Source organism: Notolabrus celidotus, chromosome 9 (assembly GCF_009762535.1).
Source record: "Notolabrus celidotus isolate fNotCel1 chromosome 9, fNotCel1.pri, whole genome shotgun sequence".
NCBI classification, from domain to species: domain Eukaryota; kingdom Metazoa; phylum Chordata; class Actinopteri; order Labriformes; family Labridae; genus Notolabrus; species Notolabrus celidotus.
In genome coordinates this window covers 15,231,173-15,257,635 of record NC_048280.1, presented here as the reverse complement: position 1 = coordinate 15,257,635, position 26,463 = coordinate 15,231,173, and the positions used below count along the sequence as shown (strand labels likewise).

At 41.1% G+C, this 26,463-nt stretch overlaps 3 protein-coding genes across 11 annotated transcripts; 1 reads left to right on the top strand and 2 right to left on the bottom strand.

Annotated features, from left to right (window-relative positions):
• Positions 1–749: 749 nt before the first annotated feature.
• Positions 750–6,626, bottom strand: plk2b (polo-like kinase 2b (Drosophila)). The gene is made up of 14 exons (XM_034691374.1): positions 6,419–6,626; positions 6,222–6,329; positions 5,999–6,115; positions 5,538–5,667; positions 5,141–5,324; positions 4,744–4,942; positions 4,466–4,613; positions 4,136–4,230; positions 3,690–3,825; positions 3,498–3,578; positions 2,895–3,054; positions 2,373–2,502; positions 2,129–2,239; positions 750–1,899 (listed from the first exon to the last, which is right to left on the bottom strand). The coding sequence occupies exons 1-14, from the start codon at positions 6,599–6,601 to the stop codon at positions 1,708–1,710; spliced, it is 1,974 nt and encodes a 657-aa protein (XP_034547265.1). The 5' UTR covers positions 6,602–6,626; the 3' UTR covers positions 750–1,707.
• Positions 6,627–7,135: 509 nt separating this feature from the next.
• si:dkey-190g11.3 (uncharacterized protein LOC567059 homolog) lies at positions 7,136–26,368 on the bottom strand. Of its 5 annotated transcripts, XR_004632368.1 has the most exons (7): positions 10,891–11,562; positions 10,615–10,793; positions 10,415–10,454; positions 9,555–9,659; positions 9,288–9,428; positions 9,154–9,204; positions 8,200–9,045 (listed from the first exon to the last, which is right to left on the bottom strand). XR_004632368.1 is itself a non-coding variant. In XM_034691386.1 (6 exons), the coding sequence occupies exons 2-6, from the start codon at positions 10,780–10,782 to the stop codon at positions 8,857–8,859; spliced, it is 654 nt and encodes a 217-aa protein (XP_034547277.1). In that variant the 5' UTR covers positions 10,783–10,793; positions 26,323–26,368; the 3' UTR covers positions 7,136–8,856. The 5 variants fall into 5 exon arrangements, 4 of the variants coding, with proteins under 4 accessions (XP_034547277.1, XP_034547275.1, XP_034547278.1 ...); XM_034691386.1 differs by lacking the exons at positions 10,415–10,454; positions 10,891–11,562 and adding an exon at positions 26,323–26,368 and having other exon boundaries at positions 7,136–9,045; XM_034691384.1 differs by lacking the exons at positions 10,415–10,454; positions 10,891–11,562 and adding an exon at positions 18,832–18,951 and having other exon boundaries at positions 7,136–9,045.
• On the top strand, positions 7,730–22,376 carry rab3c (RAB3C, member RAS oncogene family). Of its 5 annotated transcripts, none has more exons than XM_034691382.1 (5): positions 7,730–7,758; positions 14,129–14,353; positions 17,511–17,629; positions 21,548–21,672; positions 21,795–22,376. In XM_034691382.1, the coding sequence occupies exons 2-5, from the start codon at positions 14,129–14,131 to the stop codon at positions 21,983–21,985; spliced, it is 660 nt and encodes a 219-aa protein (XP_034547273.1). In that variant the 5' UTR covers positions 7,730–7,758; the 3' UTR covers positions 21,986–22,376. The 5 variants fall into 5 exon arrangements, with proteins under 5 accessions (XP_034547273.1, XP_034547274.1, XP_034547270.1 ...); XM_034691383.1 differs by lacking the exon at positions 7,730–7,758 and adding an exon at positions 11,747–11,767; XM_034691379.1 differs by lacking the exon at positions 7,730–7,758 and adding an exon at positions 11,798–11,990.
• Positions 26,369–26,463: the final 95 nt, after the last annotated feature.

Below are 26,463 nucleotides of genomic sequence, written 5' to 3'. Positions count from 1 at the left end.
CATGTTCAACTTCCACCATTACATAAGCACTAAAGGAGGAGTGGTGTTCAACAGATTAAATACCCATGCAGGCAACAGAGAGCGGTGCTGAAAAGCCAATCAGATTCAAAAGAGAGGAGTTTTTAATTTTAGCACAAGGATGTCAGAGCATGAGATCTGACTTTCAACAGGAAGAATTTATGACAGATGCTTTTTATGCAGTCTTCATTTATCCCTGACTCTAACCCAGTGGCCAGTGCTTGCTTGTTTCTATGGTTACAGTACGTGAATGAGATAGGATGCTCAAGAATTGGAGACACGTTGCCTGAAAACTGTGATGCAATTGCTGACATAGTGTAGTCAGCGTCACAGCGGCTGCATGTCACTGTTGGGCTGACTGCCTTATTTATTTCCATCCTGTCTATTTGTTGTTCTGTGCCCTTGCTGTACACAGAGTAATGTGCGCCTGTCAATGTTCAAATGTGCGACAAGGCCGGCCACATTGCAATGTCTCTGCCATCTACATCCTTGTATCACCAAGATACAAGTAAGTCTGGCCTTGAACCGGATAATAAACAACAATCCTGTAAACAAGACCTCTATATCGTGTATCCATCTCTCTTTATGTGCCCATTTCCTGTTGCAAACTCAAGTTTCCAGATTAAATACTTGCCTTGACTTGGACCGGAGCACAGATATGAGTGTGATACTCATCTGAACATACAGTGCATGAACTCTGTTTATGACATATGAAACTAGGACACAGTTTAAATTGAAAGTGGTCTTTAAAAGATAAAGGTATAAAGAAAGTACAAGGTTGAAACCCAGGAGCATTTTTTTTTTTTACAAAATCAGTTTTTATTATTAAATAAATAAATACTGCACTTTTATACACAATAACTTAAGTAGGACATTTTCTACCAAGCTGATAATGGCTCTTAAGTGTTCCTCAAAAGATACTTGGTACTTTTCTTTTCAAACTAACGTCATTTTCTCCTCCTGCCCCCTCCCCTCTCTCCTTCCTCCTTCACATCACCCCTCTGTTTCTCAGCTCAATGTGCTGAGTCCATCTGTCAGTAAAGAGACCAAATCACAGTTTTTCAGAGTTAGCATGATGATACACTCGTCCCACTCACACACACACTCACACACACACTCACACATATAAACAGGCGGACTCAGTAGCTACCGCACACATTAGCAATCATTTCTTTGCACTGCTGAGTGGGCTGTTACATTCACTGTACATCATTTACAGTATTCAACAGTTTAGCTCTGGTTACACTCAGAGTCTCAGTTTATAGATTGTGTCTATAAAACAGCATTGATTACACTTTACAAATTGAAGCTGGTGCCAGCCCAGCATTTGTCTTTACTTCCCATATATCCCTCTTTTTTCCCACAAAAACATGGGATTCACATTCGTACCAACATACTTGCTCCTACACTCTGTCTTTCTTCTCCTCAAACAATCAACATACAAATCAGCCCTTTTGCATCCATTGCGCTACATTTCATTTCGCCATCCATAGAGTCTTTCTGTGTTATTTTTCCATCAGCACCTCTGCTGAGTCACCAAGGTGCAACAGTGTCGGAATGTTAATTACTTTTCACAGGTCCATCCTCACATTGTTTTTTCCTGCGCAGATCCTGGTTTGACTGCAGCACTGCAGCAGCACATTGTGTAGCTCAGTCTATTTGATACAGTCCAAACAGATTTTTGGGGGTTTAGCTGCACCTCTGCAGAAGCATGTTGAGAGAGTACACCATGCGTTCCCGCAGGTCGTTGGGGCAGCCAGATTTCAGCAAGGAACTCAGTTTGAAGGTTTTGGAGACACGGTCCTCGTTGATGTATGTGAGCATGTACTCATCCCTCTGACAGCACAGAATGATCTTGGTGTGGTCGTGGTAAAAGTTGATCTATGGAGATAGAAAGGTTTGTCATTGATTTTATTAAAATCCTCCCTCCTTTGTAATGAAGTAGTAGTTTATCTTTTTATACATCATGCACAGAAAGGTGGCCAGCCCACATGGACTTAAAAGACACTACAAACAATAGGAAAACTGTGTTATGCATTGCACCCCAAACAGTGCTCTTCTGAGCATGCCCAGCAACGGTTGCACTCCTGTAAATACAGCTTTTATTTACCTGGAAGGTGCCGTCGTTAAAGAGCATCATGAGGGCGCGGTCGGATTTGAGCCACTGCAGCAGGTAGAGTCTAGGCATGTGTGCGTCTGTCATACTACCCAGGTCACCGCCCTGAGAAAGCAAAGGAGTCACATGTTAGGATTAGACAGGCTGCAGCATGAAAGGTAACTTTTCTGTTACCCTGTGCTCCAGGGTTGGTGAGACAAAAGACAGAGGTGTGGGGGTGATAGAGGTATTTACTCACATCCATTAGGTTCTCCTCCATGTAGTGGGAAAAGTATTTGAGCACAGTCACCTGGCCCACAAAGTGTTCAGGAACCTCACAAGTGGGGAAAACAGAGCGCTGACCCAACTCTGCATAGTAATGGATGGTCCTGAAGATACACAAAGGAGATGAAGGGTTAAACATCCACTCAGACAAACACATATGGAACAAAACATAGCAAAACCAATGGATTTCCTCATTATACTGTACATTTTTTGTATATTTGACTGACAATATTTCCTGTGCTTGCTTGAAAACAATAAAGCAAGAGTTTTAGTTGAATGTGAGCTCTTTGTTTTCTTCACTTTTTGGCAAAGAAAAGATGAGTCACTCAAACTGAACAGGTTAAAGCTACCTCCTTAGTTCAGTACAGCTTTCTAACCACTAACAGGTTATTCAATGTACTTCAGCATGCTGGAACAAGCTACCTCCATTACATCGTGGGACCAGCAACTTTAAAACTAAAGGTGGAGTGCTGTGAAAGCTTTGAGTGGTGCCTACTTTCTGTCTGGCAGGAGGCTCATGTGAGTGCCGTTGTTGAACAGGACTCCCACGGTGTGATCAGACAACTGGTATCCGAAGCCGTACTTGTTGGAGTAGTCCACCCATTTAGTCACCCATTGAAGGCTGCAGCTGTTTGAGCCCTGAGGAATGTCGTCCGCTGCAGGGCGAGAGCACAGAGGAGTTGGAGGATTAGAATACAATTACAGGAAGGATTTGAGAAGAGCCGTAACTATGCAAACACCATACAATTCCTGATTTTGTTGAAGCACCCAAGAGCTTTGCTTAACACCAAAACTTCCTCAAGGCTTTCTGAAACTAAACCATAAACAGTATATCTGAGGATTTTTTACACCAACACTGAGCTGGAGGGGAATTTGGTTAACAAAATTTGGAAGTGAATCTATCAACATAAATCTACTGACTTCTTAGAGTTAAACAACTCTTTATTTGCACATTTCAAGGTCTAATACAGAAGATGATCTTCAGATGTACAATGGCACTTTGTAAATGCACTGGCTAAGGTCATCTGGTACAGCATGCTTTTAGTCCTCAAATGTGGAGGGGTACGTCATAGATTTGCAAATCATCAGTTGCTCTCACCTTTGGGCATATTCTCCAGGCATCCTCTCAAAACACTGGCAACAGTTTCAGCCACACTCCCTGTCGTGCTGTCTTCTAGGCCTTTAAGAAAAAAAAACATAAGGGTGCCATTTAGGTTGATGCCTACCTTACCCATGCACATTTTTTTTTCAGTTCATGTCTGCCATTATGTGTGTAACCAAGTGAACTCACATTCACTACTGCTGCTGCAGCTCCCCAGACTCCCCCTGACGATGAGGCGGATGGTGTCGCGCGTAGTCGTTGGGGACTGGCTCTCTGTTGCCGGGGCGACAGGTCTCTCGGCAGATGGCGGAAGTAGACTTCCATTCTGAGGTGGGAATGAGTGACGACAGGAGTGAGAAGCTGTGAGTTTAGATCATCTCTTCCTACACTGACTCAGCCGTCACCCACAGATTCAGAGTGGTTGGCTAAGAGGTTGGCATAAGTGCTTTTTAGTGTGTACTGAAACTGTGCTTGTTATAAAGTTTAGTGCTGCATCAGAGTGACTCACTTTATTCCTTTCAACATAAAATCTCCAGCCAACCTGCTTATTTAATGGCCCTATGAAAAGATGCACCTGCAGCATCTCCTACAGCGATGTAAATATTGTCATTCATGTAGTTCAAATGGTCTCTTACCTCAGATGTCTTTTTGCTCTGTTGTTGGCTGATGACAGTCCTCTCCAGGTCATGCTGCAGTTTATAGATCTCCTCTTCCTCTTTGGTTAATTTATCTAAAAAGGCACAATAGCACACAAAAATCAGCATGTCGCCTCTTAAACAAGTAGCTGCATAAGCTGAAATCAGCACAGGATTGGAGAATAGATGACACATGCTTGCAATCATGTTAGGAACTAGATTTAATAACTCCTCTTTTGTCTACCATCGTTTTGCAAAGCCCCAATCAATTGGCTGACAAGTGGTGTATATTTTTTGGTACGAGTGCTCAGTGGCTGATGCAATACTCACTCAGAGTCTCGTAGTATTTGACCTTGTCTCTCCTCCCACCAAAAAGTGCGGCAGCAGCCTTCTTGAAGAAGCTTTTGGCTGGACTGGAGACGTGGAAATCTGGTGCTGAGTGGCAACAGCTCGCCGGCAGACGCTCTGGACTGAAGCCCTGTGGAGACAGAAAGTGGGTCAGTGTGCAACTGGTGGTCATGGGGTCACTGCTACGACTCAACTATGAGACAGCTATAGGGATGGACAAACAGCATGGAGAGGGAAGGGAAAGGACAATGGTGTCTAACCTGTGTGAAGAAGTCGTGCCTCAGAATGTGGTCCAGGTTGGGTCTGTCTTCTGGGATCTTTGCAAGCAGGCTAGCAATCAACTGCTTAGCTTGTGGCGACAGGGAGGAGGGCAGGGAATAACGTGCCTCTCTTATACACTTATATGTCTCCTTTAAGTTGGTGGTTTCAAATGGCGGTCTGCCCAGAAGCATAGTGTACCTTGAAAAGGATGGAGGGCATAAAATACATTTAGCTCATCATTTCAAAGCACTTTATGTGACAAGTAACGAGAAGAAAATATGGTGCTAGTATCCTTTTAAGATTATCATCTGTTATTCAAAAATATTAAATCATAAGAAATTCAATTACTTAGATATTGAATACTCAATAGTGTAAATTTACAGTGCGCGTACTCACATTACACAGCCTAAGGCCCATATGTCTGATTCACAGCCGTGGCCCTGCTTGTTGAGCACCTCGGGGGACAGGTAGTTGGGAGTTCCACAGATCGTCTTTCTCCTGTTTCCTGCTGGCTCCAACTTGGCAGCCAAACCAAAGTCCCCGACCTTCAGCTCCATCGACTCACTCACAAAGAAGTTACCTGCAGGGAAGAAAGGGAGTGAAATGATGAGCACTCAATACAGGATCAAAGGCTAATGCACTGATCCTCTCTAGGGTTGATTAAAGAGAAGCAAGATGTAGAAGTGGGAACACAAAGAATGAACACTGAACAACATGCATCTCTAGAATTATGCACAATTTGTCTCAGCATTGTTTGGATCAAATATATGGACATAGCATATAGATCACTTACCAAGCTTCAGGTCTCTGTGAAGGATCTCTTGCTCATGCAGGTACCTCAGTCCAGAGACAATCTGTCGTAGATAATAACGCACCTCTGGCTCTGTTAGTACTTTGCGAGCCTTCAGGATGTGGGCTAATGACTGCAAAGACACAAAACACAGAGGAGGGAAAGATTAAATGGCTGTTTCAACAAGTATTACTAATCCATAAAAACACAAATGTATCTCTTAAAAAAGTAAAGCTGAAAGATTTTGATATATTTTTTGAGAGCTGTAGGAAATTCTATACTGTTGCTATAATACAATTAAATAAAGATCATTTGTTTTTACAACTGAGGCAGAGCATGCATTCTGCCTGTATGCTGCCTAGTTGGCTTTAGGTGCAATGCAGGTGTTAGTCAAATTTTAACAGAGCAGCAGAAAGCCAAATACACTTTGGTAGGAAAATCTAATGTCTTAAAACTTCACTTACTTTTCTACTGCAGTATTCCAACAGTATGTAGATGTTCTCCTTGTCTTCAAAATGGTGATAAAAGTGAACAATGTGTTTATGGTGCAGAGCTCTGTGTAGCTCAATTTCTCTGTCAATCTAAAGAGAAAGAAACATAAAGGTCACGATTGTAATTTAAGGTCATTTTCAGGTTACGGTTCTTAACATATTTGCGCGCACAGGCACTCCGGGGCGGCGCGCTTACCTTCTCCCGTTGGTGAGGCTTGGAGACGCGCGCGTGTGGGATGATTTTGGCTGCATAAACTTTGCTGGTGGACAGATCCGTCATCTCATAGCACTTTGCAAAGCCTCCCTGAAAAGATGAAACACTGTTAACATGCTGCGTCTTCAGGTTTAATGGTACATCCAAAAAAAGAGTTTGCATCAGATTCTGTGCGCTACCTTTCCCAAAACTTTCCCCCGGCAGTAGCACTTCCCCGTGGCAGGGTCCGTGATAATCCTGGCCATCTCTGAGGGCGCACTACGATCATCCATCTTCTTTCGGCGAGGTTCTGACCTCTGCGTGGACTCGCACATACTGCTGCTGTTTGTCTGTTGGGGCCCGATACTTCTCTGTACTTCCATTGGATACGTTATACCGTCCCGGACTGAGAATGCAGCCCGGAGTCTGTCTCTGAGGTTTTATACTCTGGCACCCTCCCCACCCGCTGTCTGCCGCCCTCTCTCTGACGTCACGGCGTGACTGGAGAGCATGAGGTCTGACCGACTGATATCGATTTCCCTGCATGTACATAGGTGTTAATGATGCTATGGGCACGATCAAAGGCGATAAAACAGCACGTGGGATGTGCTCACTCAGAATTATTAACAACGCTCATAATAATGCAGACCGACATCTTTGGATGTCTAGTTTACCCATTATGTTCATAGTGTCCGGGCATAATCACATTTTGATGCCCAATATAAATGAAGTTATTGAGGGTCTAACGCATGTGAATAAGATGTCCACAATGCAGAGGATTAACACTATTTGTATTCTATTCAGGATCACCGCCTCCTGTATGTCTGCACCAAACCCGCACCAAAGTCACTTTGGACCACTAGCGCCCTCAGGTGGATCACTTAGATACCAGTAAAAATGAAGAGCAGGCTCCGCCATTAAAACCATGACTCAAGTTTATATTGTGTACATAGGGATTTGGGACTGACACATAGGCAGCGATGGACAATGTACTCAGCATCATTACTTAAGTCAGTCAAGTATAGATATACCAGGTCAAACATTACTCCAATACAAGTGAAAGTTGCCCTGTCAAATAATTACTTGAGTTGGAGTACTGAAGTACTTGCTTTTAAGTATTCAAAGTACTTTTTCAAAACATTGTATTTTCACAATACACAAGTGCAGTCAAGAATACATAGGAGCATGTTCTGTTAAATTATGTCTATTTAGAAACTATTACTTGAAATCTAAAACTATAAACTATACCATGGAATAAAAACAGAAACTAAGTTACTAAGTCTAAGTTCAAGCACAAACAACTTAGTTTGAAATGTTCATCTGGAATGAAACAAATGTTACGTAGCTCAACAGGCTTTCTCAGGTTGGACTGTGAATGTTTGTATGTTTGGGCAGAGTGGGAAACAAGGTGAACATTTCAAACGATCCGTATCATTCTTCATTTCAAAAACCTCTAACAAGGACTGAAGATATGGGCATGGGTGCTCAGGTGGAGAATTATAGCCATCATTACCAACTCTAAATGAACTGCCTGATCTGAGTGAGTGTTTGATATACAGGTATGACTAAACCACGGAGACAAACAGAACTACAAAAACCCATTTTACTGTCTTAGGGATCAGATTTCAGAAAAGAGAAGGCAATTCATGAGCTGACTTCAAAGCAAATGTAGTGAGTAACTAGAGAATTGATAGAAATGTAGGGGAGTAAAAAGTACAATAATTGTCCTCTGAATGTAGTGGAGTAAAAGTAATAAGTTTCCCCAAAAATTAATACTGAAGTAAAGTACAAATACTGAAAAAATGTACTTAAGTAGTACTCATGTAAATCTACTTTGTTACTGTCCACCACTTTATATAGGACTTAATGAAACTATTTGATAAGAGTATTAGTAGTGCAATGAACCTGGTGTATGAACATTAGATTAATACAAAATAAAAAAGGACAGTCAATTGTTGTGCTACAATAAGACAGTTTTAAGTGATGTGCACAAAATATTTATTGGATTTTGAGGGGGTTTTTTTTCTTCTGAAAATAAACAATCCCAAACCGGGTTACACATAAAACCAAATAGAATGCCAGTTTTTCTGCTCAGATGCTCATTCCATGTGACCCTTAAAGGTCAGGTGACTAAGATAAAAGTACTAATCATGGGGCCATTTAAGGACATCTCTGAATAATGGAAAATAAATGCAACAAATGAGTCCAATTATAGCCCAACCAAAAGAAAAAAAATCACACTTCTTAAAGAAAAACATGCTAAAACAAACCTTGTTACATTTCCTGTAGCTTCCCTCAATGGATGTTCATTAGAATTGATATGTTAGTAATATCATTTAGAGAGGAAGAGCTGTTAGACTCAAATCAAAAGTCAAAGCAGTATTTCAGACAGCAGTGATTTTTTGTGTTTACAAAAAGGCTGTCAGCAGTATGGAAAAGGCTCAGTGTGATCTGGCAGTGTAAAGATTAAAAAAATACAGCAGGGCTTGGTTGCTGTTAGAATCACATCTTCTTGGCTTAGCCATAGTCCCCCTCATCCTTTCAATGTTCAAAGACATCTTTCAAAAGCATCACTCCCTACAAGAGATAAAACTGACAACAGTCGCTAACACCAATTTCATCACACCAGTAGGGCTTATTACACACACACTGTGTCAGGCATTTTTTTCAGGTGTGAGCGCACACTGCTTATGTCATAAGCAAAAGTCTGGTCCAGACCGGATCCGACAGCTGACTGTTGTGGCCAGTCAGGGAAAGGAAAACGACAAGCGATGACATGGGCATCATCAGGAAGCTCCTTTAACAGCTTCTCCCCCAAAACCCCCATCTATACACCCAAAACAAAAAGCTAAGTCAGTGTGTTAGCAATTAAATGTTATGTATGCCACTTGACTAATGCAGTAACAAAACTCAACAAGAATGCAGGGAAACTCACCACTCCTGGAGAAAGGAACGCTGTCACATTGTTGTAAGAAGATAAATCTGTCTATGAAAGCCAAATGACAAACACATGTTATTAATAAGTATTTATTATGCTGGAAGAAAGTGATTCTTTATGTGAAGTCTTACCTTCCAGAAGTCTTTTTTAACAAAGGTTGCCTGGCTTGAAGGCACTCCTGTCCAGCATGCCTTACTCCTTGCATATGTCAGCAAAATAGAGTTAATCTCAAACCCTGTGCACTGAAAACCAGCTGAAGAAGCTGCAAACACCTGCAAAATTAAAATGAAGGATTTCAAATACAACTGCAGTAACCCACTGCACACAAGCACTGAATTTATAAAGGAGTTTGAAAACTGAAAATACAGTGTACTCAAGTTTTTGTAAAACTCACTAACCAGTCTTCCGTCTCCTGATCCAAGCTCTGCTAAGCGGCCTGTTCGTCCATCAAGCAGCTTCATAACGTTCAGTGTCTGATCTTTACTGGACGGTAGATAAGGCACCTAGACCACAACACAGACACACAGTAAGTCATTACATGTGTCACTTATTATTAGAAGATGTCTTTACAACCAGGTTTATCAAAGAGCAAGTCAATTAGAAAAGCTGCTATATTTTTATGCACCCATATTGTAGATTCATCTTTATAAAGTTCAACTGAGAGGGATTATATATTCATGACACCCCAACTAAATTCTACGCAAACATTCAATAATTCTTTATCATGTGGAAAAAATCCTCTGCTTCAAATCAAATTCAATTTTGTTCACAGCAGTCAAGTTTTGTAAGTGTTAAGACTACAACCTTGAGTCTGATCTCACACTCACTGTCACCTGTTGGTGGCCAAAAGGCACCAACAGGAACACATACACATGTAAACTACAGTCACAAATAGACATAAATATCAAATAGAACAAAAGTGAACAAGTGCATGTGCGTGAGGTGTAAGAAAAGTATGTGTGCACATATAAGTATGCATGTATGTAAAGTCCGAAGTGATCAGCTGGAGCAACAGTCAACTACAATCTGTTGAAGTTTAAGCTTGAAGGTTGTGAGTGGAGTCAAAGTTGAAAGTTTGAGGGTGTTCTGTAAGATATTCCAGTCGTCAGCTGCTGCAACACGAAAGGAATTACGGCCAAAAATAGTAGAAGTACTGGGGATGATGAGCTTGATGTATTCACTGGACCTAGTGCGATATGACACATGGGTGGCGTAATCACAGACGTAATGGGCGAAATAATCAAAGGTATAGACTTACCATTTTCTACTTTTCTCTCATTTGTTGATAGCACAGAACACTATGCTCCAAAATAAGTAAATTCACATTAATGTGCAAGTTATGTAATGCTTTGGCATCTGGTCTTTGATTTCAAACAAACGTGCAGTATTTTGTATTTTGGAGGATAGGAGGCAAAGCAGGCAGGCAGAGACAGAAAAGACAAAGGATGTAAAGAGAACCTTGAGTTTCCAGGGGACTTTGCGAAAGCCAGGCAGAACAAATAGGCTCCAGACTCCATACAGGCCTGTGAGCACAGCGCCTGTGCAGGCTGACACCATGGGATGGGAGCTGGTGGTAAGAAAGACCTTGGCATGGTCTTGCAGAATCACCTCAATGGAGTCCTCCATTGCACAGTCACCTTTATGGAACATAATACAATACATGAGGAGAGATATATTTCAGTATCACCATTCTGTAGGGAGAGGTCTCAGAGGAACTTTACAATATTACAGTACCTTTTCATGAAGAATCATTCATTGGCGTGTAGGCTGTCTTAAACAGTGAAGGACTAACAGAAAAATCTATTTCTGGTATCACCTGTATTTTATGCTAAAAATAGTTCGATGTTTGTCATCTGATTTCCTCACAAGATAAAAATAGCAGGATAGCCTCTCTTTGTAAACGGATAGCAAGCTAACTGCTCTATAGCCTTATGTAACAGAAGAGATCTGATTTCTGCCAATCCTGTTTGGTTATTCATTAACCACAGGGAAGCTTTAGAGGGCTGCCATGCACAAACACAACCAGAGCACTATTTCCAACAGCAGATGGTGCCACTGTGGCCTTTCCTTATGCAGAAAGAAACCTCTAGAAAAGTTTTGTATACCACGCCAAATGTAGGTATCTGAAACTACAGCTTGATACCGGAAGGGTTGGCTCGCATTCTCGAAATACGAAGCTCCAACACCGAGCTACTCCATGTATGCAAGGAAACACGATTCCTGAATCTGGATGAATTTGGCAAAATGCATAAAAATCAAACTAATGCAAGAATCGCCTAAAGCTCTTATTTTTGAACTAGGTGCACACATAGAGTGACAGGCTGTCCAGTTATTTTGAGGCTACAACTCGAAAATGTAGTTTTGTTCAGACAGACATGTCTATTGAGCGTACCTGAACCGCCTCCTCGTCTGCAGCTGCGCAGTAGCCTGCATGTGAATCCTCCAGAGGGCGGTCAGCCACACTACAGCCCGCCCTGTAACTTCATAAACGGCCTATCAAATGATTGCTTTCTGGCTGACAACAAATTCAGTGCTACAGTGAATCCAAACCGTAGTCCACGCTTATATAATGTCTGTTGTGTCTAGTAGTATGCTATCTCTTGAGGCATAGGTGACTATTATAAATAATTACATCCTCAAGTGGGAGATGAGTCATGGAGGGGAAGCTGGTTATTTAAAAATCACCGGAAAACGCTCAGAATTATAGATTTTGCAAGCCTACTGGTCCTTACTTCCTGATGAAAATACCACACGTCATTTGCACCTTGCAGATGAATTATGCCGCTTTAATAATCCGCCTGAATGAGGACCGACGTGATGATTACAATTGCAAAGTAAGGTGCCCATGTTTTGCGTTTCCGCCCCGGCCTCCTCTTTCTCTTGCTCCCACTGAAAAGCCCACAATAATAATGATAATATTCATAAGCACTCAGGCCTCTCGCATTTGCTCGTTTGTTCTGGGAAGCGGGGCCGGCTGCATGGGCGGGGAACATCGAGAGACGAGAGCGTCCAGGAGAGTGACGCAAAAGAAGGGGCCATTATATTTTGCTTCCTGAAAAAAGTGCGTCCAGCAGGGAGTTTAATGTAGCATCTAGGGTGTATTTTTAAAGCAGGTAGATTTATTTAGCTCTAAAATGGACTTGTATGGGAAGGTAAGATGCATCATTTTACCAAAAAAAAAAGCAAAAGTGGTGACAGACTTAAAGATTCAATGTTTTATTGGTATTTTGTCTTGTTCTTGTATGATGGGAAAGGTTTGTTGACAAATTCTCAAAAGCTGAAAATAGCTCAAATGAATATGTTTTTCTTACTCCTCCACTGTGAATCTCACACATGTGAAGCGCATCATTCTGAGAATGGTTGACGAATATCTATTTTTTATTCCACCCTGCGCCTCTTCCGCGCTGACATCCTGCAAAAAACTACAACCCCCATCTTTTTGACCCCCCCACAACCCTTGAGTTGACGTCAGAGCACACGCACCAAACGCACTTTCCCTTTTGCTCGTGCTCATCTCACGCGAGCCAGCCTCGTCAGCACAGGGGCGCGTGCCACATCCGACGCGGAGGGGACAGCTCCCAGGTGCTGAAACTGCTCGGCGCTCCAAAGAGAACGAGAGACGCGGAGGGGGGAAGAGAATCAACTCCTGAATTAGACACTGAAATAAATCGCGTATTCTGCAAAACACGGACACATACAGATAGAGCGCGAGGCCTTCAAAACAGGTTTGTTCATGTAATGTCATCAACGCCTTTTGGTGGTTTCATGTATTAACAGTAATATGGAAGAATTCCAATCTGTCGATGAAATGACCTCCTGCCCAGAATTGCTTTGCTAATATTAGCTGGCATGCATCTCCCACTTAAACTACATCGAGTAATTTCTTGCAAGATCGACCTCTGTTATTACCGTTTGTAAGAATGCCAGTCTTGCAGTGAAATTTCCAATCGGTGTCCTTGCAAATATATTGTGATTAGTGTGAGTGTGATATTTTTTTTCATACACGGAAGCGAAACCCGGTGCAGGATGTGCAGGATGGAGGTCCGGCATCTTTTATAAAGGGATAGGTTGGAAGGAGAGCTTAGCTTGCCCGTGTTTGGCATATAGGCGCAGTGGCTTTGACAAAACATTCACCTTGGAGCAAAGATGACTCTGCTCTTGTCATTTTGCTCCCGGTCCTCGTGTCCTATAAGGTCGCTGATTGCTGACAGCTTGCACAGAAATGCTCAATATAGACGAACTGTTTAGGTGAAACACTCATTTGACTAATCTCAAAGCTGTTTACAGAGTATAAAGGGGCCATAAAGAATAATAGCCGCTCTGAAATGGAAGATTAAATGGCTGCTAGGATGTATCAGCAGAAAAGAAGCATAAAAACTGCAACAAGAAAATTGGGATGTCATTTTTTGTGGCACAATTGAAACAAATTATGTTTGTTCCAATATAACATGAATTCACTTTGACAGTATAAACAGTATTTTACCTCGTGTATGAAAATTTCTGAATCTGATGTTTTTTGCACACCACACATTGATAATCCCAATCCCTTGGTTTTATTCATTGAATCATTTTGGGGAAAATAGCTTTAGAGAAGGCAAAGTCAGCTTATTTAATGCCCTGCTTAGCTGATACTCATCAATACACCAGCTTGCTGTGTGGGTCATGCTGGTTTGCCTGACACAGCCTTCTGTCACCTCTGATCTGTGTGGTCTGTGTAGTACAAAAAGCTTATACTGTACTCTGTGTGCAACATACTTCTCTTCCTCTACCCCTTTGCTCACTGGCATCATTATGCAAACTGTGGTAGAAGTTTCTTTTTAAAATTCTAGAGGGTCCTCTGAACAATAGATGTTCTCTGTCTTATTGGTCCACATCTTCTGTGCGTCACAATCCTGAGAAGCTTCACACAAACTCAAGGTGAAGCTCTTCCTGCAAACTGCTCACCGTCTGTCTTTCTGTATTATTTTTACAGATGGCTGCTACCCAGGATGTAAAAGGGAAGGGAGAGGGAGGGGACCAAAACTTTGACTACATGTTCAAGCTGCTCATCATCGGCAACAGCAGCGTGGGCAAGACGTCTTTCCTTTTCCGCTATGCCGATGACGCCTTCACCTCAGCCTTTGTCAGCACGGTGGGCATCGACTTTAAAGTGAAGACCGTGTACAAGAACGACAAGAGGATCAAGCTGCAGATCTGGGTATGAAATATTAAAATGCCAGCATTAAACATTCAGAAGCGAGCCTCGAAATGTTAAATCCTGACCAAGCTAGATGAAAATAGAGGGAATACTGCTCTTTACTTCTTAGTCCTTAATCCTTCCATTGAGAGAGCTTAACTTTATATATGATTTGTATATGATCTAAAGGTGGTCATTTATTTAGGAGAGAATACAAGTTTCCAAATCATAAATCAGCAAAAGGTCAGAGATATGTCTCTCTTTCATGTCTGTTTCATTGTCATGCCAACCTTGAACACATTTCCATTGAATTAATTGAAATCGAGAGCATTTGCATGTTAAAACACATTTAATGTCTAGAAGAAATCCGTTTCATGTTGTCACCAAGGTCTGTTAGAGGACTACTAAAGCTCAAAGGGGGAAGGGGCATTTCAGAGACTCCCTGCCCCCCTCGTTTCTCTTGTTCTTACGGTCTTTGTGTTCCTGCTGAGTGACTCCTGTCTCTATTAGCCTGTCAATCTTTGCTCACAGTCCACCTTCCCCTGAACTCTGCCCATATCTCTCTCTGTTGATCAATATATTTGGAGGACTGTGACAGACCATTAGACAAAAAAAGACCTGCATTCATGGGACACATATGTCCATTAATTCAATTGAAGCCAAGGTTTTGACTCTTAGGACAGATCATGCTGACATTATAGGCCATGGGCATACATTCCTATTCATGTTAAAATAGAAAGGCTTTGCTTCATGTTAGAATAGAAGAGAGGTAATCCTACTTATTTTACTATTCAAGCTCCCTAGGTTAAGATAATAAAAGGCCTTTAATGGCATCACAATCTACCTTGACAACATCGAGTAAGAAAAAAGGAAGTTTGTGTTCATAAATTGATTTTCTTAACATCCTAAATTAGCTATCTTGTAATAATACATTTTGGATTTCAGCTTTAGACTCCCAAAGAGCATATTTTTAGATCCTTAATCATGATAACATCATCTACATTCTTTTTTTTTTTGCATAAAGCTGGGGAGAGGCTGTAATGTGTTGTCTTGTATTAACACCAGGATGGAAGTATAGAGGCAGATGGAACATTCCTGACAGGAGACTAGTAAGTGTTAGTTTGGCACACGGCGGGGAAGAACAGAGAAATAACACCTCTCACAGAATGTGTAGGAAACTGAAGAATATCTGAAGCTGTTATATTAGGAGTTCATCTGAGCTGCTGAAGCAGATTGTCTTGTATTACCTCAGAGATAGCGAGGGGATGGATACGTAAGACTTCCTTTTGTTACTGTCTTTTCTGTCATTCTCTTTCTGTCTTCCCCAAATGTCAGTTTTCCTTCAGTGGTTTTACTCTCCCTTGTCAAAATGGTTGTCTTTTCCAGCAATTAGCCATCCCCTAGACGTTTGGTGTTTGCTAATCAAATAGAGGCAAAGAAGAAGCGCTCCGGCAGGATGTGAAAACTTGATTTAAACAGCCAAATGAACGGCTAATAGGGCTAATGTGTTTTCATCATTAGCAAAGACAAGCATATTCAGAGGGAAAAAGGATTGCCCTTACGTCCAGATTGGCCTGTCTTTTTAATTGGGCACACAGAGAGCCGAGACTTGTTGTAAGTGGCCATTTAAGGTGATGGCTATTGGCTAATGTCACTGAGGCTGTTAAACTATGAATCTGCTGACAGATAAAAGCACAAAACTGCATTTCAGAATTGCTACTGTTATATTATATTAGGCTGCAGTGAATGAAAGCAAGCATGGCCAAGAAGTGAAAATTTTAATCTCACTTTACTGAATGAAGAAGAGTTCAGCGAAGTGTCAGCCCGTGCTCACAATAGCTTCGCTTGAAGTAGTCAACTGCTTCTTGGATTGATTTCTGTGAAGATGCAGACCCTGAGCGAAGCGTTTTCAAGGAGCTCGAATTCATGGGACTCAGCATCTTTTTTTGTCCTGCTCTGCCTTTTTAACAGGAAAATAGCCTGGTAATGCAGAGGTCATTGTCAGGCACTTAAGCCAGAATCAATAGACCAATGACACGCCTAAGACTTAAAATTCAAGCAGAAAGAAAGAGTTTAAAACAACACACAGATGACTGTAACAATCTGTTTCATGACTTGGTACAACTTCAAAACCATGTGTTTGTTGTTCTGAAAATGCTTCTATCTGCTGATATAGCATGAAAACACAGACCTCTGTGAGCATTTCTAGAGTTACTGTAACGCGACAAACGCTGCTATCAATGGTGTGTGAGTGGATGCTCTGCAGAATGTGAGCTCTGTCTCTGTGGTGTGAAGGTCAGTGCTGTCCCCTGGCTATAACACACACACAGCACACTGTTCTAACCATGTGCAGAAGGACGGCGACCACAACGACCGTGGCGAATACAATCCCGGTGCAGCCTGTCGGGGCTTCTGTTTAACAATGGGAGTCTATTGTTATATACCTAATTGTAACATACCATTCTACACATCTGTTAATAATTGCTGAGGAAAAACAACACATTTCTCTTCCTTCCTTTCATGGACACACTCATCTGTCTGTATTGGGCTTCATTAGCATTTTCATTGACATCTTGTAGCAAAGGCTGCAGCGAGCGCTCGTTTCCAGGGTAATCTGTGTACAATGAACCACTTCTCGAATGCTGTGTAATCACTCGCTTGCTGTGCCTTTGAGCAATTCGTTCAACCTTATCATAAACCAGCAAGCAGCTCCCCTATGTTTACAGCATTTCAACCTCTATTTTTAGCCCCCTTTTTTCCCCCAAGAAACGCATGCTCTGAATTCTGCACCACCAAGTGTCCAACACAGCTGAGTGATTATTTTATCAAGGAGAGGAAACAATCAATCACTCCAGCTTAAACTGAATCGCTGTTTTTCTGGCATCTTATCAATGCAAAGCCAGTGAGGCATTAGCATAATGATTGTTTCCACATCATGAACACGACAAACATTGCCTCAAGTAGATGTAGAAATGTAGATAATGCTCTAAATTATGCTCAGATATGAATTACAAAAAATCTGCTCGTGTATAAATAGCTGCAGATTAATAATGTATGCTCCTCTTTTAACATCCCAGACTGGCATATATGTGTTGTAGCTGCAGGGTCATGTCAGTGTCTCTGAGCCTGACAGTGTAAATATCAATCAGCCTGCTAACATCATGTCGTCTGTTTGTAGGACACAGCGGGCCAGGAGCGCTACAGGACCATCACCACAGCGTACTACCGCGGGGCCATGGGCTTCATCCTAATGTACGACATCACCAACGAGGAGTCGTTTGGCGCTGTGCAGGACTGGTGAGTCTTGTTTGGTCCTTTCTGAGTTAATTTCTGTCTGTTTTTGATGTCTTCTTTTATTCTATTTCTTTCTGATTCTGTTGCTATAAAGACCAGATCAGTCTATTAAAAAGGCTTCCTGTGTGTCACTGTAATCTAATCTCTCGATGTCCTGCACTCTTGATATTGAACATACCCATCTTCTGCCTCTGATATTTGACAGTCTTGTTGTGTAGTGTGTTAGTGTGTGTCGTTGTCTGACTTGGAGATCTCTTGGAGGTTTGTCAAGGTCTTTCATGATTCACAGTGGTCTGCAGGCTGGACAGTAACTCTGAGCCAAGCCCAAATGTCACAGATTTATGATGATGCATCGACGTCTAACCCATGTCTTGGAAGACGGTGTTCAATGGCTGCAGAAACCAGGTTTCTTGGTTAGGATTCTTGCTCTATAAACAACAAGAATGCTGTTGTGAGCATTAACAGCACGGCAGAGTTTGAGTTCTACAGTTAGACATAAATGTATGGGTTTTTTTTATTCCTCCTCACACCCTGACTCTCTGCAGATGTTTTGGTGAGAAACTGTCATCTTCAATTTTATTTACACCCTGCTGTCCTACGGTTATCTCTCTCTGCCAGCCAGAAGAGATTACAGAGCACAGAATGAGCGTTTCAGAGAGAAAAGATTTCTGAATCATCATGGTTTTATTCTCTTGATGTTGCTTTTGCCTCAGCTGCAAGGGAATGATAAAAGGTCTCACATGGACTTGCTATAGATGGTGGTGTTTTAGCAGTTGACGTATCACCTGCATGCCCTTTTTAGCACTATGACAATCACTATTAGGGTCAATGTCTACTTGTCCCTTATTTCTTAGCTAGCAGCAACTGACAGCTGCTTCAGTAGCAGCTGTCAAGGCAAAATCAGCTGCCTTTGGCCTGAGTGAAGACATATTTGTTGTTATTAGCTCTGATATTCAAAGTAATCAGCATGCACTGCTAAAGAGGTCTGTTATTAGCTGGATTTGTGTCAAAACAAGTGTCCCATTATCACACGCTGGAAAACAAGATTTTCTTGAAGAGAGAGGTCAAAGCCAGACACACCTATTATTCTTTTACAGCCTGTCTGACACTTTGATGAAGTACAGCAGTCTGAGCACTGTCTGTGAGTTGTTTCTTAATTAATAGAGCAAAGTGTGTCACTGACAGCGACAGTCCAGCAGACTTACCTGCGTTTACCTTCCAGACAGCACACAGATCTGTCAACAAGAGAAGAAGCCTCTGTTTTTTTCTAACCCTCATATGAGCAGATATCTTCCTCTCTGCCTTTGCCACAGGCTTAAATTCTACTTTCTCTCTCCCTTGTTCCTTGTGACAAGGTTGTAGGAAAAAAGGGAGGTTGCCGTGGCAACGGCTCCTTCCCCGACTGTGGCTGAATTAAGCCTGTGACGTGCTCATTTCCTGCCTGTGACAGAGACAAGATAGGGAAATATTTTAATGCTGACATAAAATGTAGGACTTTGAAGACATTGTGAGATTTCCTAAATAATTATCTGCAAATCAAATTTGATTGCAGCAGCACAAACATGAAAATGCATCAGCATTTCATTTTCATGAGGCCAACGGGTTCACAAATCATGGAGACACACAAGCTCTTGTGATGTTCCACTTATGTAGTGCTGGTAGCCTTGACACAAACACGGTCCCGTCTCCGTCAGTGAACATTACCAACGTTTGGATTGAAAGTGACCCACATATGAACCCCTATAACAAGTCAGAACTGGACAGAGAGTGGAGTGCCAGCATGATGCTGGACTCTCTCTCTCTCTCTGCTCTTGAATCATTGTTTCTGTCTTACTAGCTCTCTCTGCTGTGTTCAGCCTGTGGTATGTAAGCTGCCCTACTTTTAGTCAAACTGCAACACCACTGGAGATATTTTTGTTCCCTAAAATCCTCCTCGAAATGTGTTTGGAGGTTGGAGCAGTACAAGCACCATCTCTGACGGACAGTATCTTTCTTTTAAATGTCAAGGGGAACACTGTTATGCAGGAGCTTTTGGCATGACTTGCAACATGAGTGCAAGTCATGTTCAGTTTCTTTGACAGTTTCAGGCAATGCTTCATTTATAGCCTTAGCTGAGATATTCAAAACTTCTGTATGTCGAGAGCAAGCTTTTCTTGTATGGAAGTGTCACCCCATATATTTATAAGGTCCAAGACCTCGCTGTCCCACCATTGACTTGCTCCATCTTGCTATCCTCCATTTTTGCGAGGCTACCGCTGCGCAGAATTGTGACGTGTGTCGCTATAAAGTGACGTGAAAGTATCAAATGCGCATCAAATCTGCCTTGGTCGTTCACACTGAGGTCACATTGAAAAAAAATCAGATCTGTATCTGATTCAGGACCACATATGTAAGTGGTCTAAATCTGATTTGAAAAAATCTGAATTGGGCCATATTCGAGTGTTCACACTGCCTCTAAAAAATCTGACATGGTCACTTGACCCCCAAAAATCGGATTTGGGACACTTTTGCCTGCAGTGTGAACATAGCCAAAGATACACTTGGTCAAATTAGCCAAGTGTGTGCAGTAAGCGGTTACTTAGCATCAGCTCTCATAGCTGTGTTTCCCAAAAGTCTTGTCAGAGACCATAACCAACACCTAACGATGCTACAATATCTTTAGCTTTATTCTGTGCAGCTAGTAGGCTGCTAATCACAAGCTAGCAGAAGCTTAAGAAGAAATCTTAAGGGACAATTTAAAAACATGAGTATAATGTAAAATAGCTAGAGAGAGAAAAAATGCCAGAGCTGACCTGAGCTTTAATTGAGAGGCAGTCAGTCCCAGACATTCACAGACCATGTATGCTGGATCTTTTCAGCTTACTGTTTATGCCAGAATCATCTCTAAATCAAAGTCATGTACACAGTATCAAGAAGTGCAAGTCAACTTCAATAAGTCTCGCAATAATATATATAAGTTACATTTCTTGGCACTTTTGGAGTGTTTGATTTGCACAACCAAATTCCTCAGGCTCTGACTCATCATCATGAAGCTCTGATAGCTTGTAGCAGCTAACAGCTAACAGAGTGAGGTTCCTCCACCTGACAGAAAATACATTAAAAGGTCTTTAATATGTCCACTTCCATGTGTTCATACATCTTTCGCTTCTAAACAGCAGGATTTCACTACTTTGACTACTTTTAAGCATTCTTAAAAGGAAGAAGGAAAGATAAATTGTGTCATGTTAGGGGCAGATCTGATAGCATGCTGTTTTTTGAATGCTAACCATGGCCCATACTTGAGAATGTATTAATTAAGTATTCATTTTGCTGCATTCAGCTGCACCAGGGCTCCAGGGCTCCCCCCCCCCCCAGTCCCACCTTATCATTTCCTCTCATTATCGGTTTTGAAGTTAATTTTGTTCCCAGCTCTCTGTGTCCCTTCATGTTTGATAACAAGCAGAGATGATACCATCAGGTTATACAATGTGGGGTGTGGTGACTTCAATGACTGAATTTACCCTAATATTATACATTCAACCCTGACCTGACACTTACATTACTAATCAGCTGGACAGACGATGAGGAGGTCTCTGAGTGTGCCTGAAGGCCAGTCCAGGTCTTGCAAAAAACATCTTAAATCTTTGCAGCACTTGTTGCATGTTTTTAGTAGAAAGAATCTGACCCACTTTTCACTGCTGCTGCCACCAGTGACTCAAATATTACATGATACCAAACACATGATGATGTAACCACTGTTCATGACCGGTCCAAATGGGTGAACACACTTTACATCATGTCCTTCTTGTCTGCCATCTTTTGTGTTCATTCCTTCAAGATCCTATCCAATAAAAGTTGTGCTAAAAATATCTGTAGCAGTTTTTATAAAAAGCAGGAGTAACATACCTTTGATGGTGAGTTTTCTTTATTGCTGTGCTACAGGTCAACCCAAATAAAGACCTACTCATGGGATAATGCCCAGGTGGTGCTGGCAGGGAATAAGTGTGATATGGACGAGGAGAGAGTGGTGTCAGTGGATAGTGGCAGACTGCTGGCAGAACAGTTGGGTAAGTCTCTGAGCAACATTCACCCCTTTATGTAACTTTAAATTGGGAAACATCGTCATAAAAATATTGTCATGAGAAAAACCAAGCCATTTATGGACTATTTTTTCCTCTCTCTCCCCAAGGCTTTGAATTCTTTGAGACCAGTGCCAAGGACAACATCAACGTGAAGCAGACTTTTGAACGCCTCGTCGACCTAATTTGCGACAAGATGTCTGAGAGCTTGGACAGCGATCCCGCTGTCACCACAGGAGCCCCCACTGCCAAACTCACAGACAGTGCTCCTCCGCTGCAGCAGCAGGGGTGCAACTGTTAGTGTCTGATGTCAGGGAGCAAAGGGAGGTCCTGTAAGGTGTCAGAGTTTTTGTTTCTCCCTCAGCGTCATCACTCCTGCTAGTGCTGCTTTCTTTGGACACTACAGTTCAAACCCTGTTAAGTGGTAGAATTACAAATTGCTGTCGTATTATCTCTCAACTTTTATCACCTTATAACAAGAGCAAGTAACCAGACAAACAGACATGGCTGTGTAAAATGTGTAACACTACAGGAAATTTACAATATAAAGACACCATATTCTCATTTCAGCTAGTTAGTGTGGTTATAAACCAAGTATGATCGATAAGGCCATAGTCAATATGTACAGTTAATCCTTAAGACCTTTAAGATCTTTAAGACCTAGAATAAATAAAAAGTGAGGAGAAACGTGAGTGCTTTAATAGTTTCTTTCAGTTTTTGTACAGTATGGATTTACTCCTATAGGATTATTTTATCTCCTAAAGCTGCCAAATCTATGATTTAGTGCACTATAGGATGTAGCGACTTTCTTTCGTGTCCTGGGTGTGTGTGACTATGCAGTATGTGAATGCATGAGTTTGTAGTCTGAGTGCGACTTTTGTCATCTAAAAAAATCATCTACCTTGGATAAAAAGTGGCCTTTTAGCATCTCCAACACGGCCTCTGTAGGTTCTTCTGTCATGCTTACTTTGGGAATGAATCCGGTACGTATAATGTCGATGTGAGTACTATTCCACGTTTTGCTGTCTGTAGATGTGTGATTCTCAATAAGTGTATGTGTAAAATCTTAAAAGCAAATATTTCTATGTGCTTAGCCTCTAAGATGACCCTTTATAGTTTGATGCGATGAGCATGCTTGGAAAAAAATCAATCACGTGTACTGTTTTGTCTTAAAGTAGAAGCTAACTATGATAGTGACGATCCAACATTTCTTTAGATAAGAATCTCACACTGGCAAGGCACAAAAAAGTGTATCATAAACAACAACTGATCAGCACTGGCATGGAATACACAGCCATATATAAATCATGTTGTTTAATTTGTAAGTCAGCATGCTAAAATGTCATGTTTATGTGTTAAATTAAAAATTCCTGAAAGAAAAAAAAAAACATTACAGACTAACCGTGCTGTAGTGGTCTTAATAATAAATTCAACACATAAAGTATAACAGTTGTAGCTTTTTTAGATCCAGAAAGCCTTTAAGTTCTGCAACTCATAGAAAAAAAAGTGCCAAACATCATAGTTCCGTTAGCATCGTAAGTTGTTTGTTGCATAGTCGAATAAAAGCCCAAAAAATTGCATGAAGTCAGCCCTGACTTGTCCATGTAGGTTCCTATTATAAGATGTATATAAATATCACTCTGTGTTACAGATTTAGAAGCATCATCACAGCACTCGCTGTGAGATGCAATGGGCCAATAAGTGCAATATTTTATGAATGAAACCCTGTACATAGTTTCTCCTGTCCTCTGCGGTGTGTGTGAGTGATAGTTTGGTCAGAATGGCTGATCTTGAAAAAAGGAGTGTGTGTGCATTGTGTAACTGCAGCCACTGAATGTGTGACTCTGTGTGTGTATGTGTGTGTGTACCTGCCATAATGACCAGACAAACAACGTAATATAGTGTATTGTTTGTGTATACCTTTTGTACAAATATATTCACGTACGATATGCTGTTCCTGCTAAGTGTTGAGTGTTGGTTGAAATGTGTTTTCATGTCAAAATGCAGTGTTATTGTGAACGATAGTCAGGGAGGTAACTTAGTCCATGCCATATGCCACACTGTTGTAATACCAAGAAAAGGGATATGCATACAAGACCCTGTGCATCTGTGTGTGCACGTGCTCTGTGCGTGCACACCAGTGTATGTGTGTGATATATCGTTTTATGCTAATAGCCATGAAATAAATTATTGTATTGACCTCCAGCCTAGTTCATTAAATAAAGGAATAGTTATGTGGCAAGTCAGTGCCCAAAAAGTTACTCTGGTCCACCCTCATTTTAGATCAGTATGACTTTACATATAACTGAATATATTTGTTTCTCAGAGTGCAAGCAAAGTAAGAAATATGTTTTTGAGATTATAGGAAATAAATCAAATTCTATCAGTGGGTGTCTGTGTTTTATTTCTCTCTCTGCAGACTGTTTGGAAGCATGAAGCAAGGATTCTGCTGCCCTCTAATCTGGCCTGCTGTCTCACTAGCTTTTTTTCCTCTGCGGTTGATGCAGCAGAAGCCTTGTTTCAATCCTAGACCACGTGCACCACCTAGTGTTTGAGCGCTTCCACTGCGCCATGATTGGAACATTTAGCATTTTACTGTGATTGCTGACATTTCTGATATGCAGTTGTTCTACCTCATATCTTAACTTCATTACATTTCTGAGGGATGTATTCAAACACACCTTTGAATCCAGCTTCTGGGTCGAGACTTCTAAAAGTCCTCTCAAAATGCACTTTTATTCATTAGCTTTCAACTGCCCTTTACCACACTGGCTCAGATACTCACTGCACTGTCAATTGTATTTCTTGTCATTACTGTTGTTATTATTACTGTTAATTTCATGTTTAATTACAATGCTCTCTTACCACTCTGCTTTCCCTCTCTTTCCCTCTGTTTGTGTGTTTTTTTATTTTTCATTTTCTCTTTGTGTTCCTCATTTTTTTGTTGTAAAGCCCTTTGGATCAACTGTGTTGTGTGTTAAGTGCCATATAAATAAAGTTGATTTGATTTGATTTGATTCTAGTTAACTGGTATAAACTGTGGCAAAACTGCATCTAAGTCTCACTTCTACATGTTAGTTTATGTGCTTGTATTTTAATAGCGTACTACTTCAGACACGTTTGTTTTCTGACCCAGTTCTCTTAGAGAAGCTGAAGATACTCAAAATAATAATCATTTTAAAATAAAGTGTGTGATCTCTTTATATAAAAACCTGCAATGTTGTAGAAAAAAACAAACTTCTCCAACAGTTGTAATCCCTGTGTATTAGAAGCTTCACTTTGACTGGACATGACTTAAAGATACTGCTTTAACAGTAATAGATCAAAGGGGGGCTGGTTAGGCTGAGTGATCAAATCATAGGCTCCGTCCACGGAGGCAATATTCTCAAAGTAGGCTCACTCTCACTCTCTCTCCACAGTTTCCCAACCATATCTTCTGTCCTATCTTTCAGTAAAGGCATAAAACCCCCAAATAAACCTAAAAAACAGTAAGGGATCAGTAATACTAACACTACAGCATCTGAAATAAATCGAACATTTAGAAGAAGTATTTTTTTTCCATAATAATTTGAAATATTAAATAAAATAAATCAAAATGAATTATTTTATTAATTGGATTTTATTTTAGCTGCAGCCCAAATTATTATTTAAAATAAAAAATGCTTGAAATATTTTGGTTTAAACGGAATTCAATAACTGAAAATATTGAACTTTTCCCCCAATATTATCATTTCTGAGATGTGCTCATATATTTGATTATATTACATATTTACTAGTATGTTTTCCATTTAATGGAGACTTTTCCTTCAGGAACATTTCAGGACCTGTTTTTAATCAATCAATCAATCAATCAATCTGTGTCTAAATCATAGTTTATTCTGAGTATGTATTGTGCATACATGTTTTTTATGTATCAGGGTTTAAGAGTTGTAGCATGCCTACTTTACCACTACCTAAGTTATTGTATGATCTAAAAAGAAGAAAGAACCAGAGTTGTTTACAAAGTTGTTTAACCAACGTATTACTACTGAAAACATGTTTCCAAGGGGTTTGTGTCTTGTTAAAGGGATATTTCATTTTTTTTGAAATGGGGTCGTATGAGTTACAGTACACCATTGCTCCTGTTAGCCACAATGAGTGCCGGTGAGCTCTTCCCCTTTAGTGAGAAAATTCCCAGAGGACCGGCAGGTAAGTTATGCTGTTTTCTCTGCTGACGGGGCCTCATATTTCGCGTAATTTCGCTAAGGTTGAGAAAACATGGTCCAGGCCCTCATCACGGTGCAAATGCATGCACCAGTATAAACAATTGGAGCTATTCAGTTTGCAGTCAGAACCCCCCTTTGTTTTGGCACTATTTTCGGACGCACCTTGCAGACCGGTGTTCTTCCGCTGCATGAGCACGGATACACGCCCATCAGCTGTTTGGATCTGCGCCTGAACTTTTTGCATCAAAAACTACAAACTGCAAAAATTAGTGATTCTGACAGCAAAAATGACATGCCGTTTACTGTGGACACAAGAGGATTTCTCTATGAACCAGAGTTTACTAAGGAAGAACTCCAGATGCAGACCCAATGTACAGAAGAAGAGAGGGGAGAAAGTTCAGTGCTAACGAGTGAGCAGGAGAGATCACGTTACCTGGTGGTGTCGTTGTGTGAACTGTGAGCCCATGCCAATGAACCCAGAGAGCTTCTGCTGTCGGGAGAGGGACTTAGTGACAACAATACTTCAGGACCTTTCTGAATCAGAGGATACCAGCGGCTCACATACGGCTCCAGT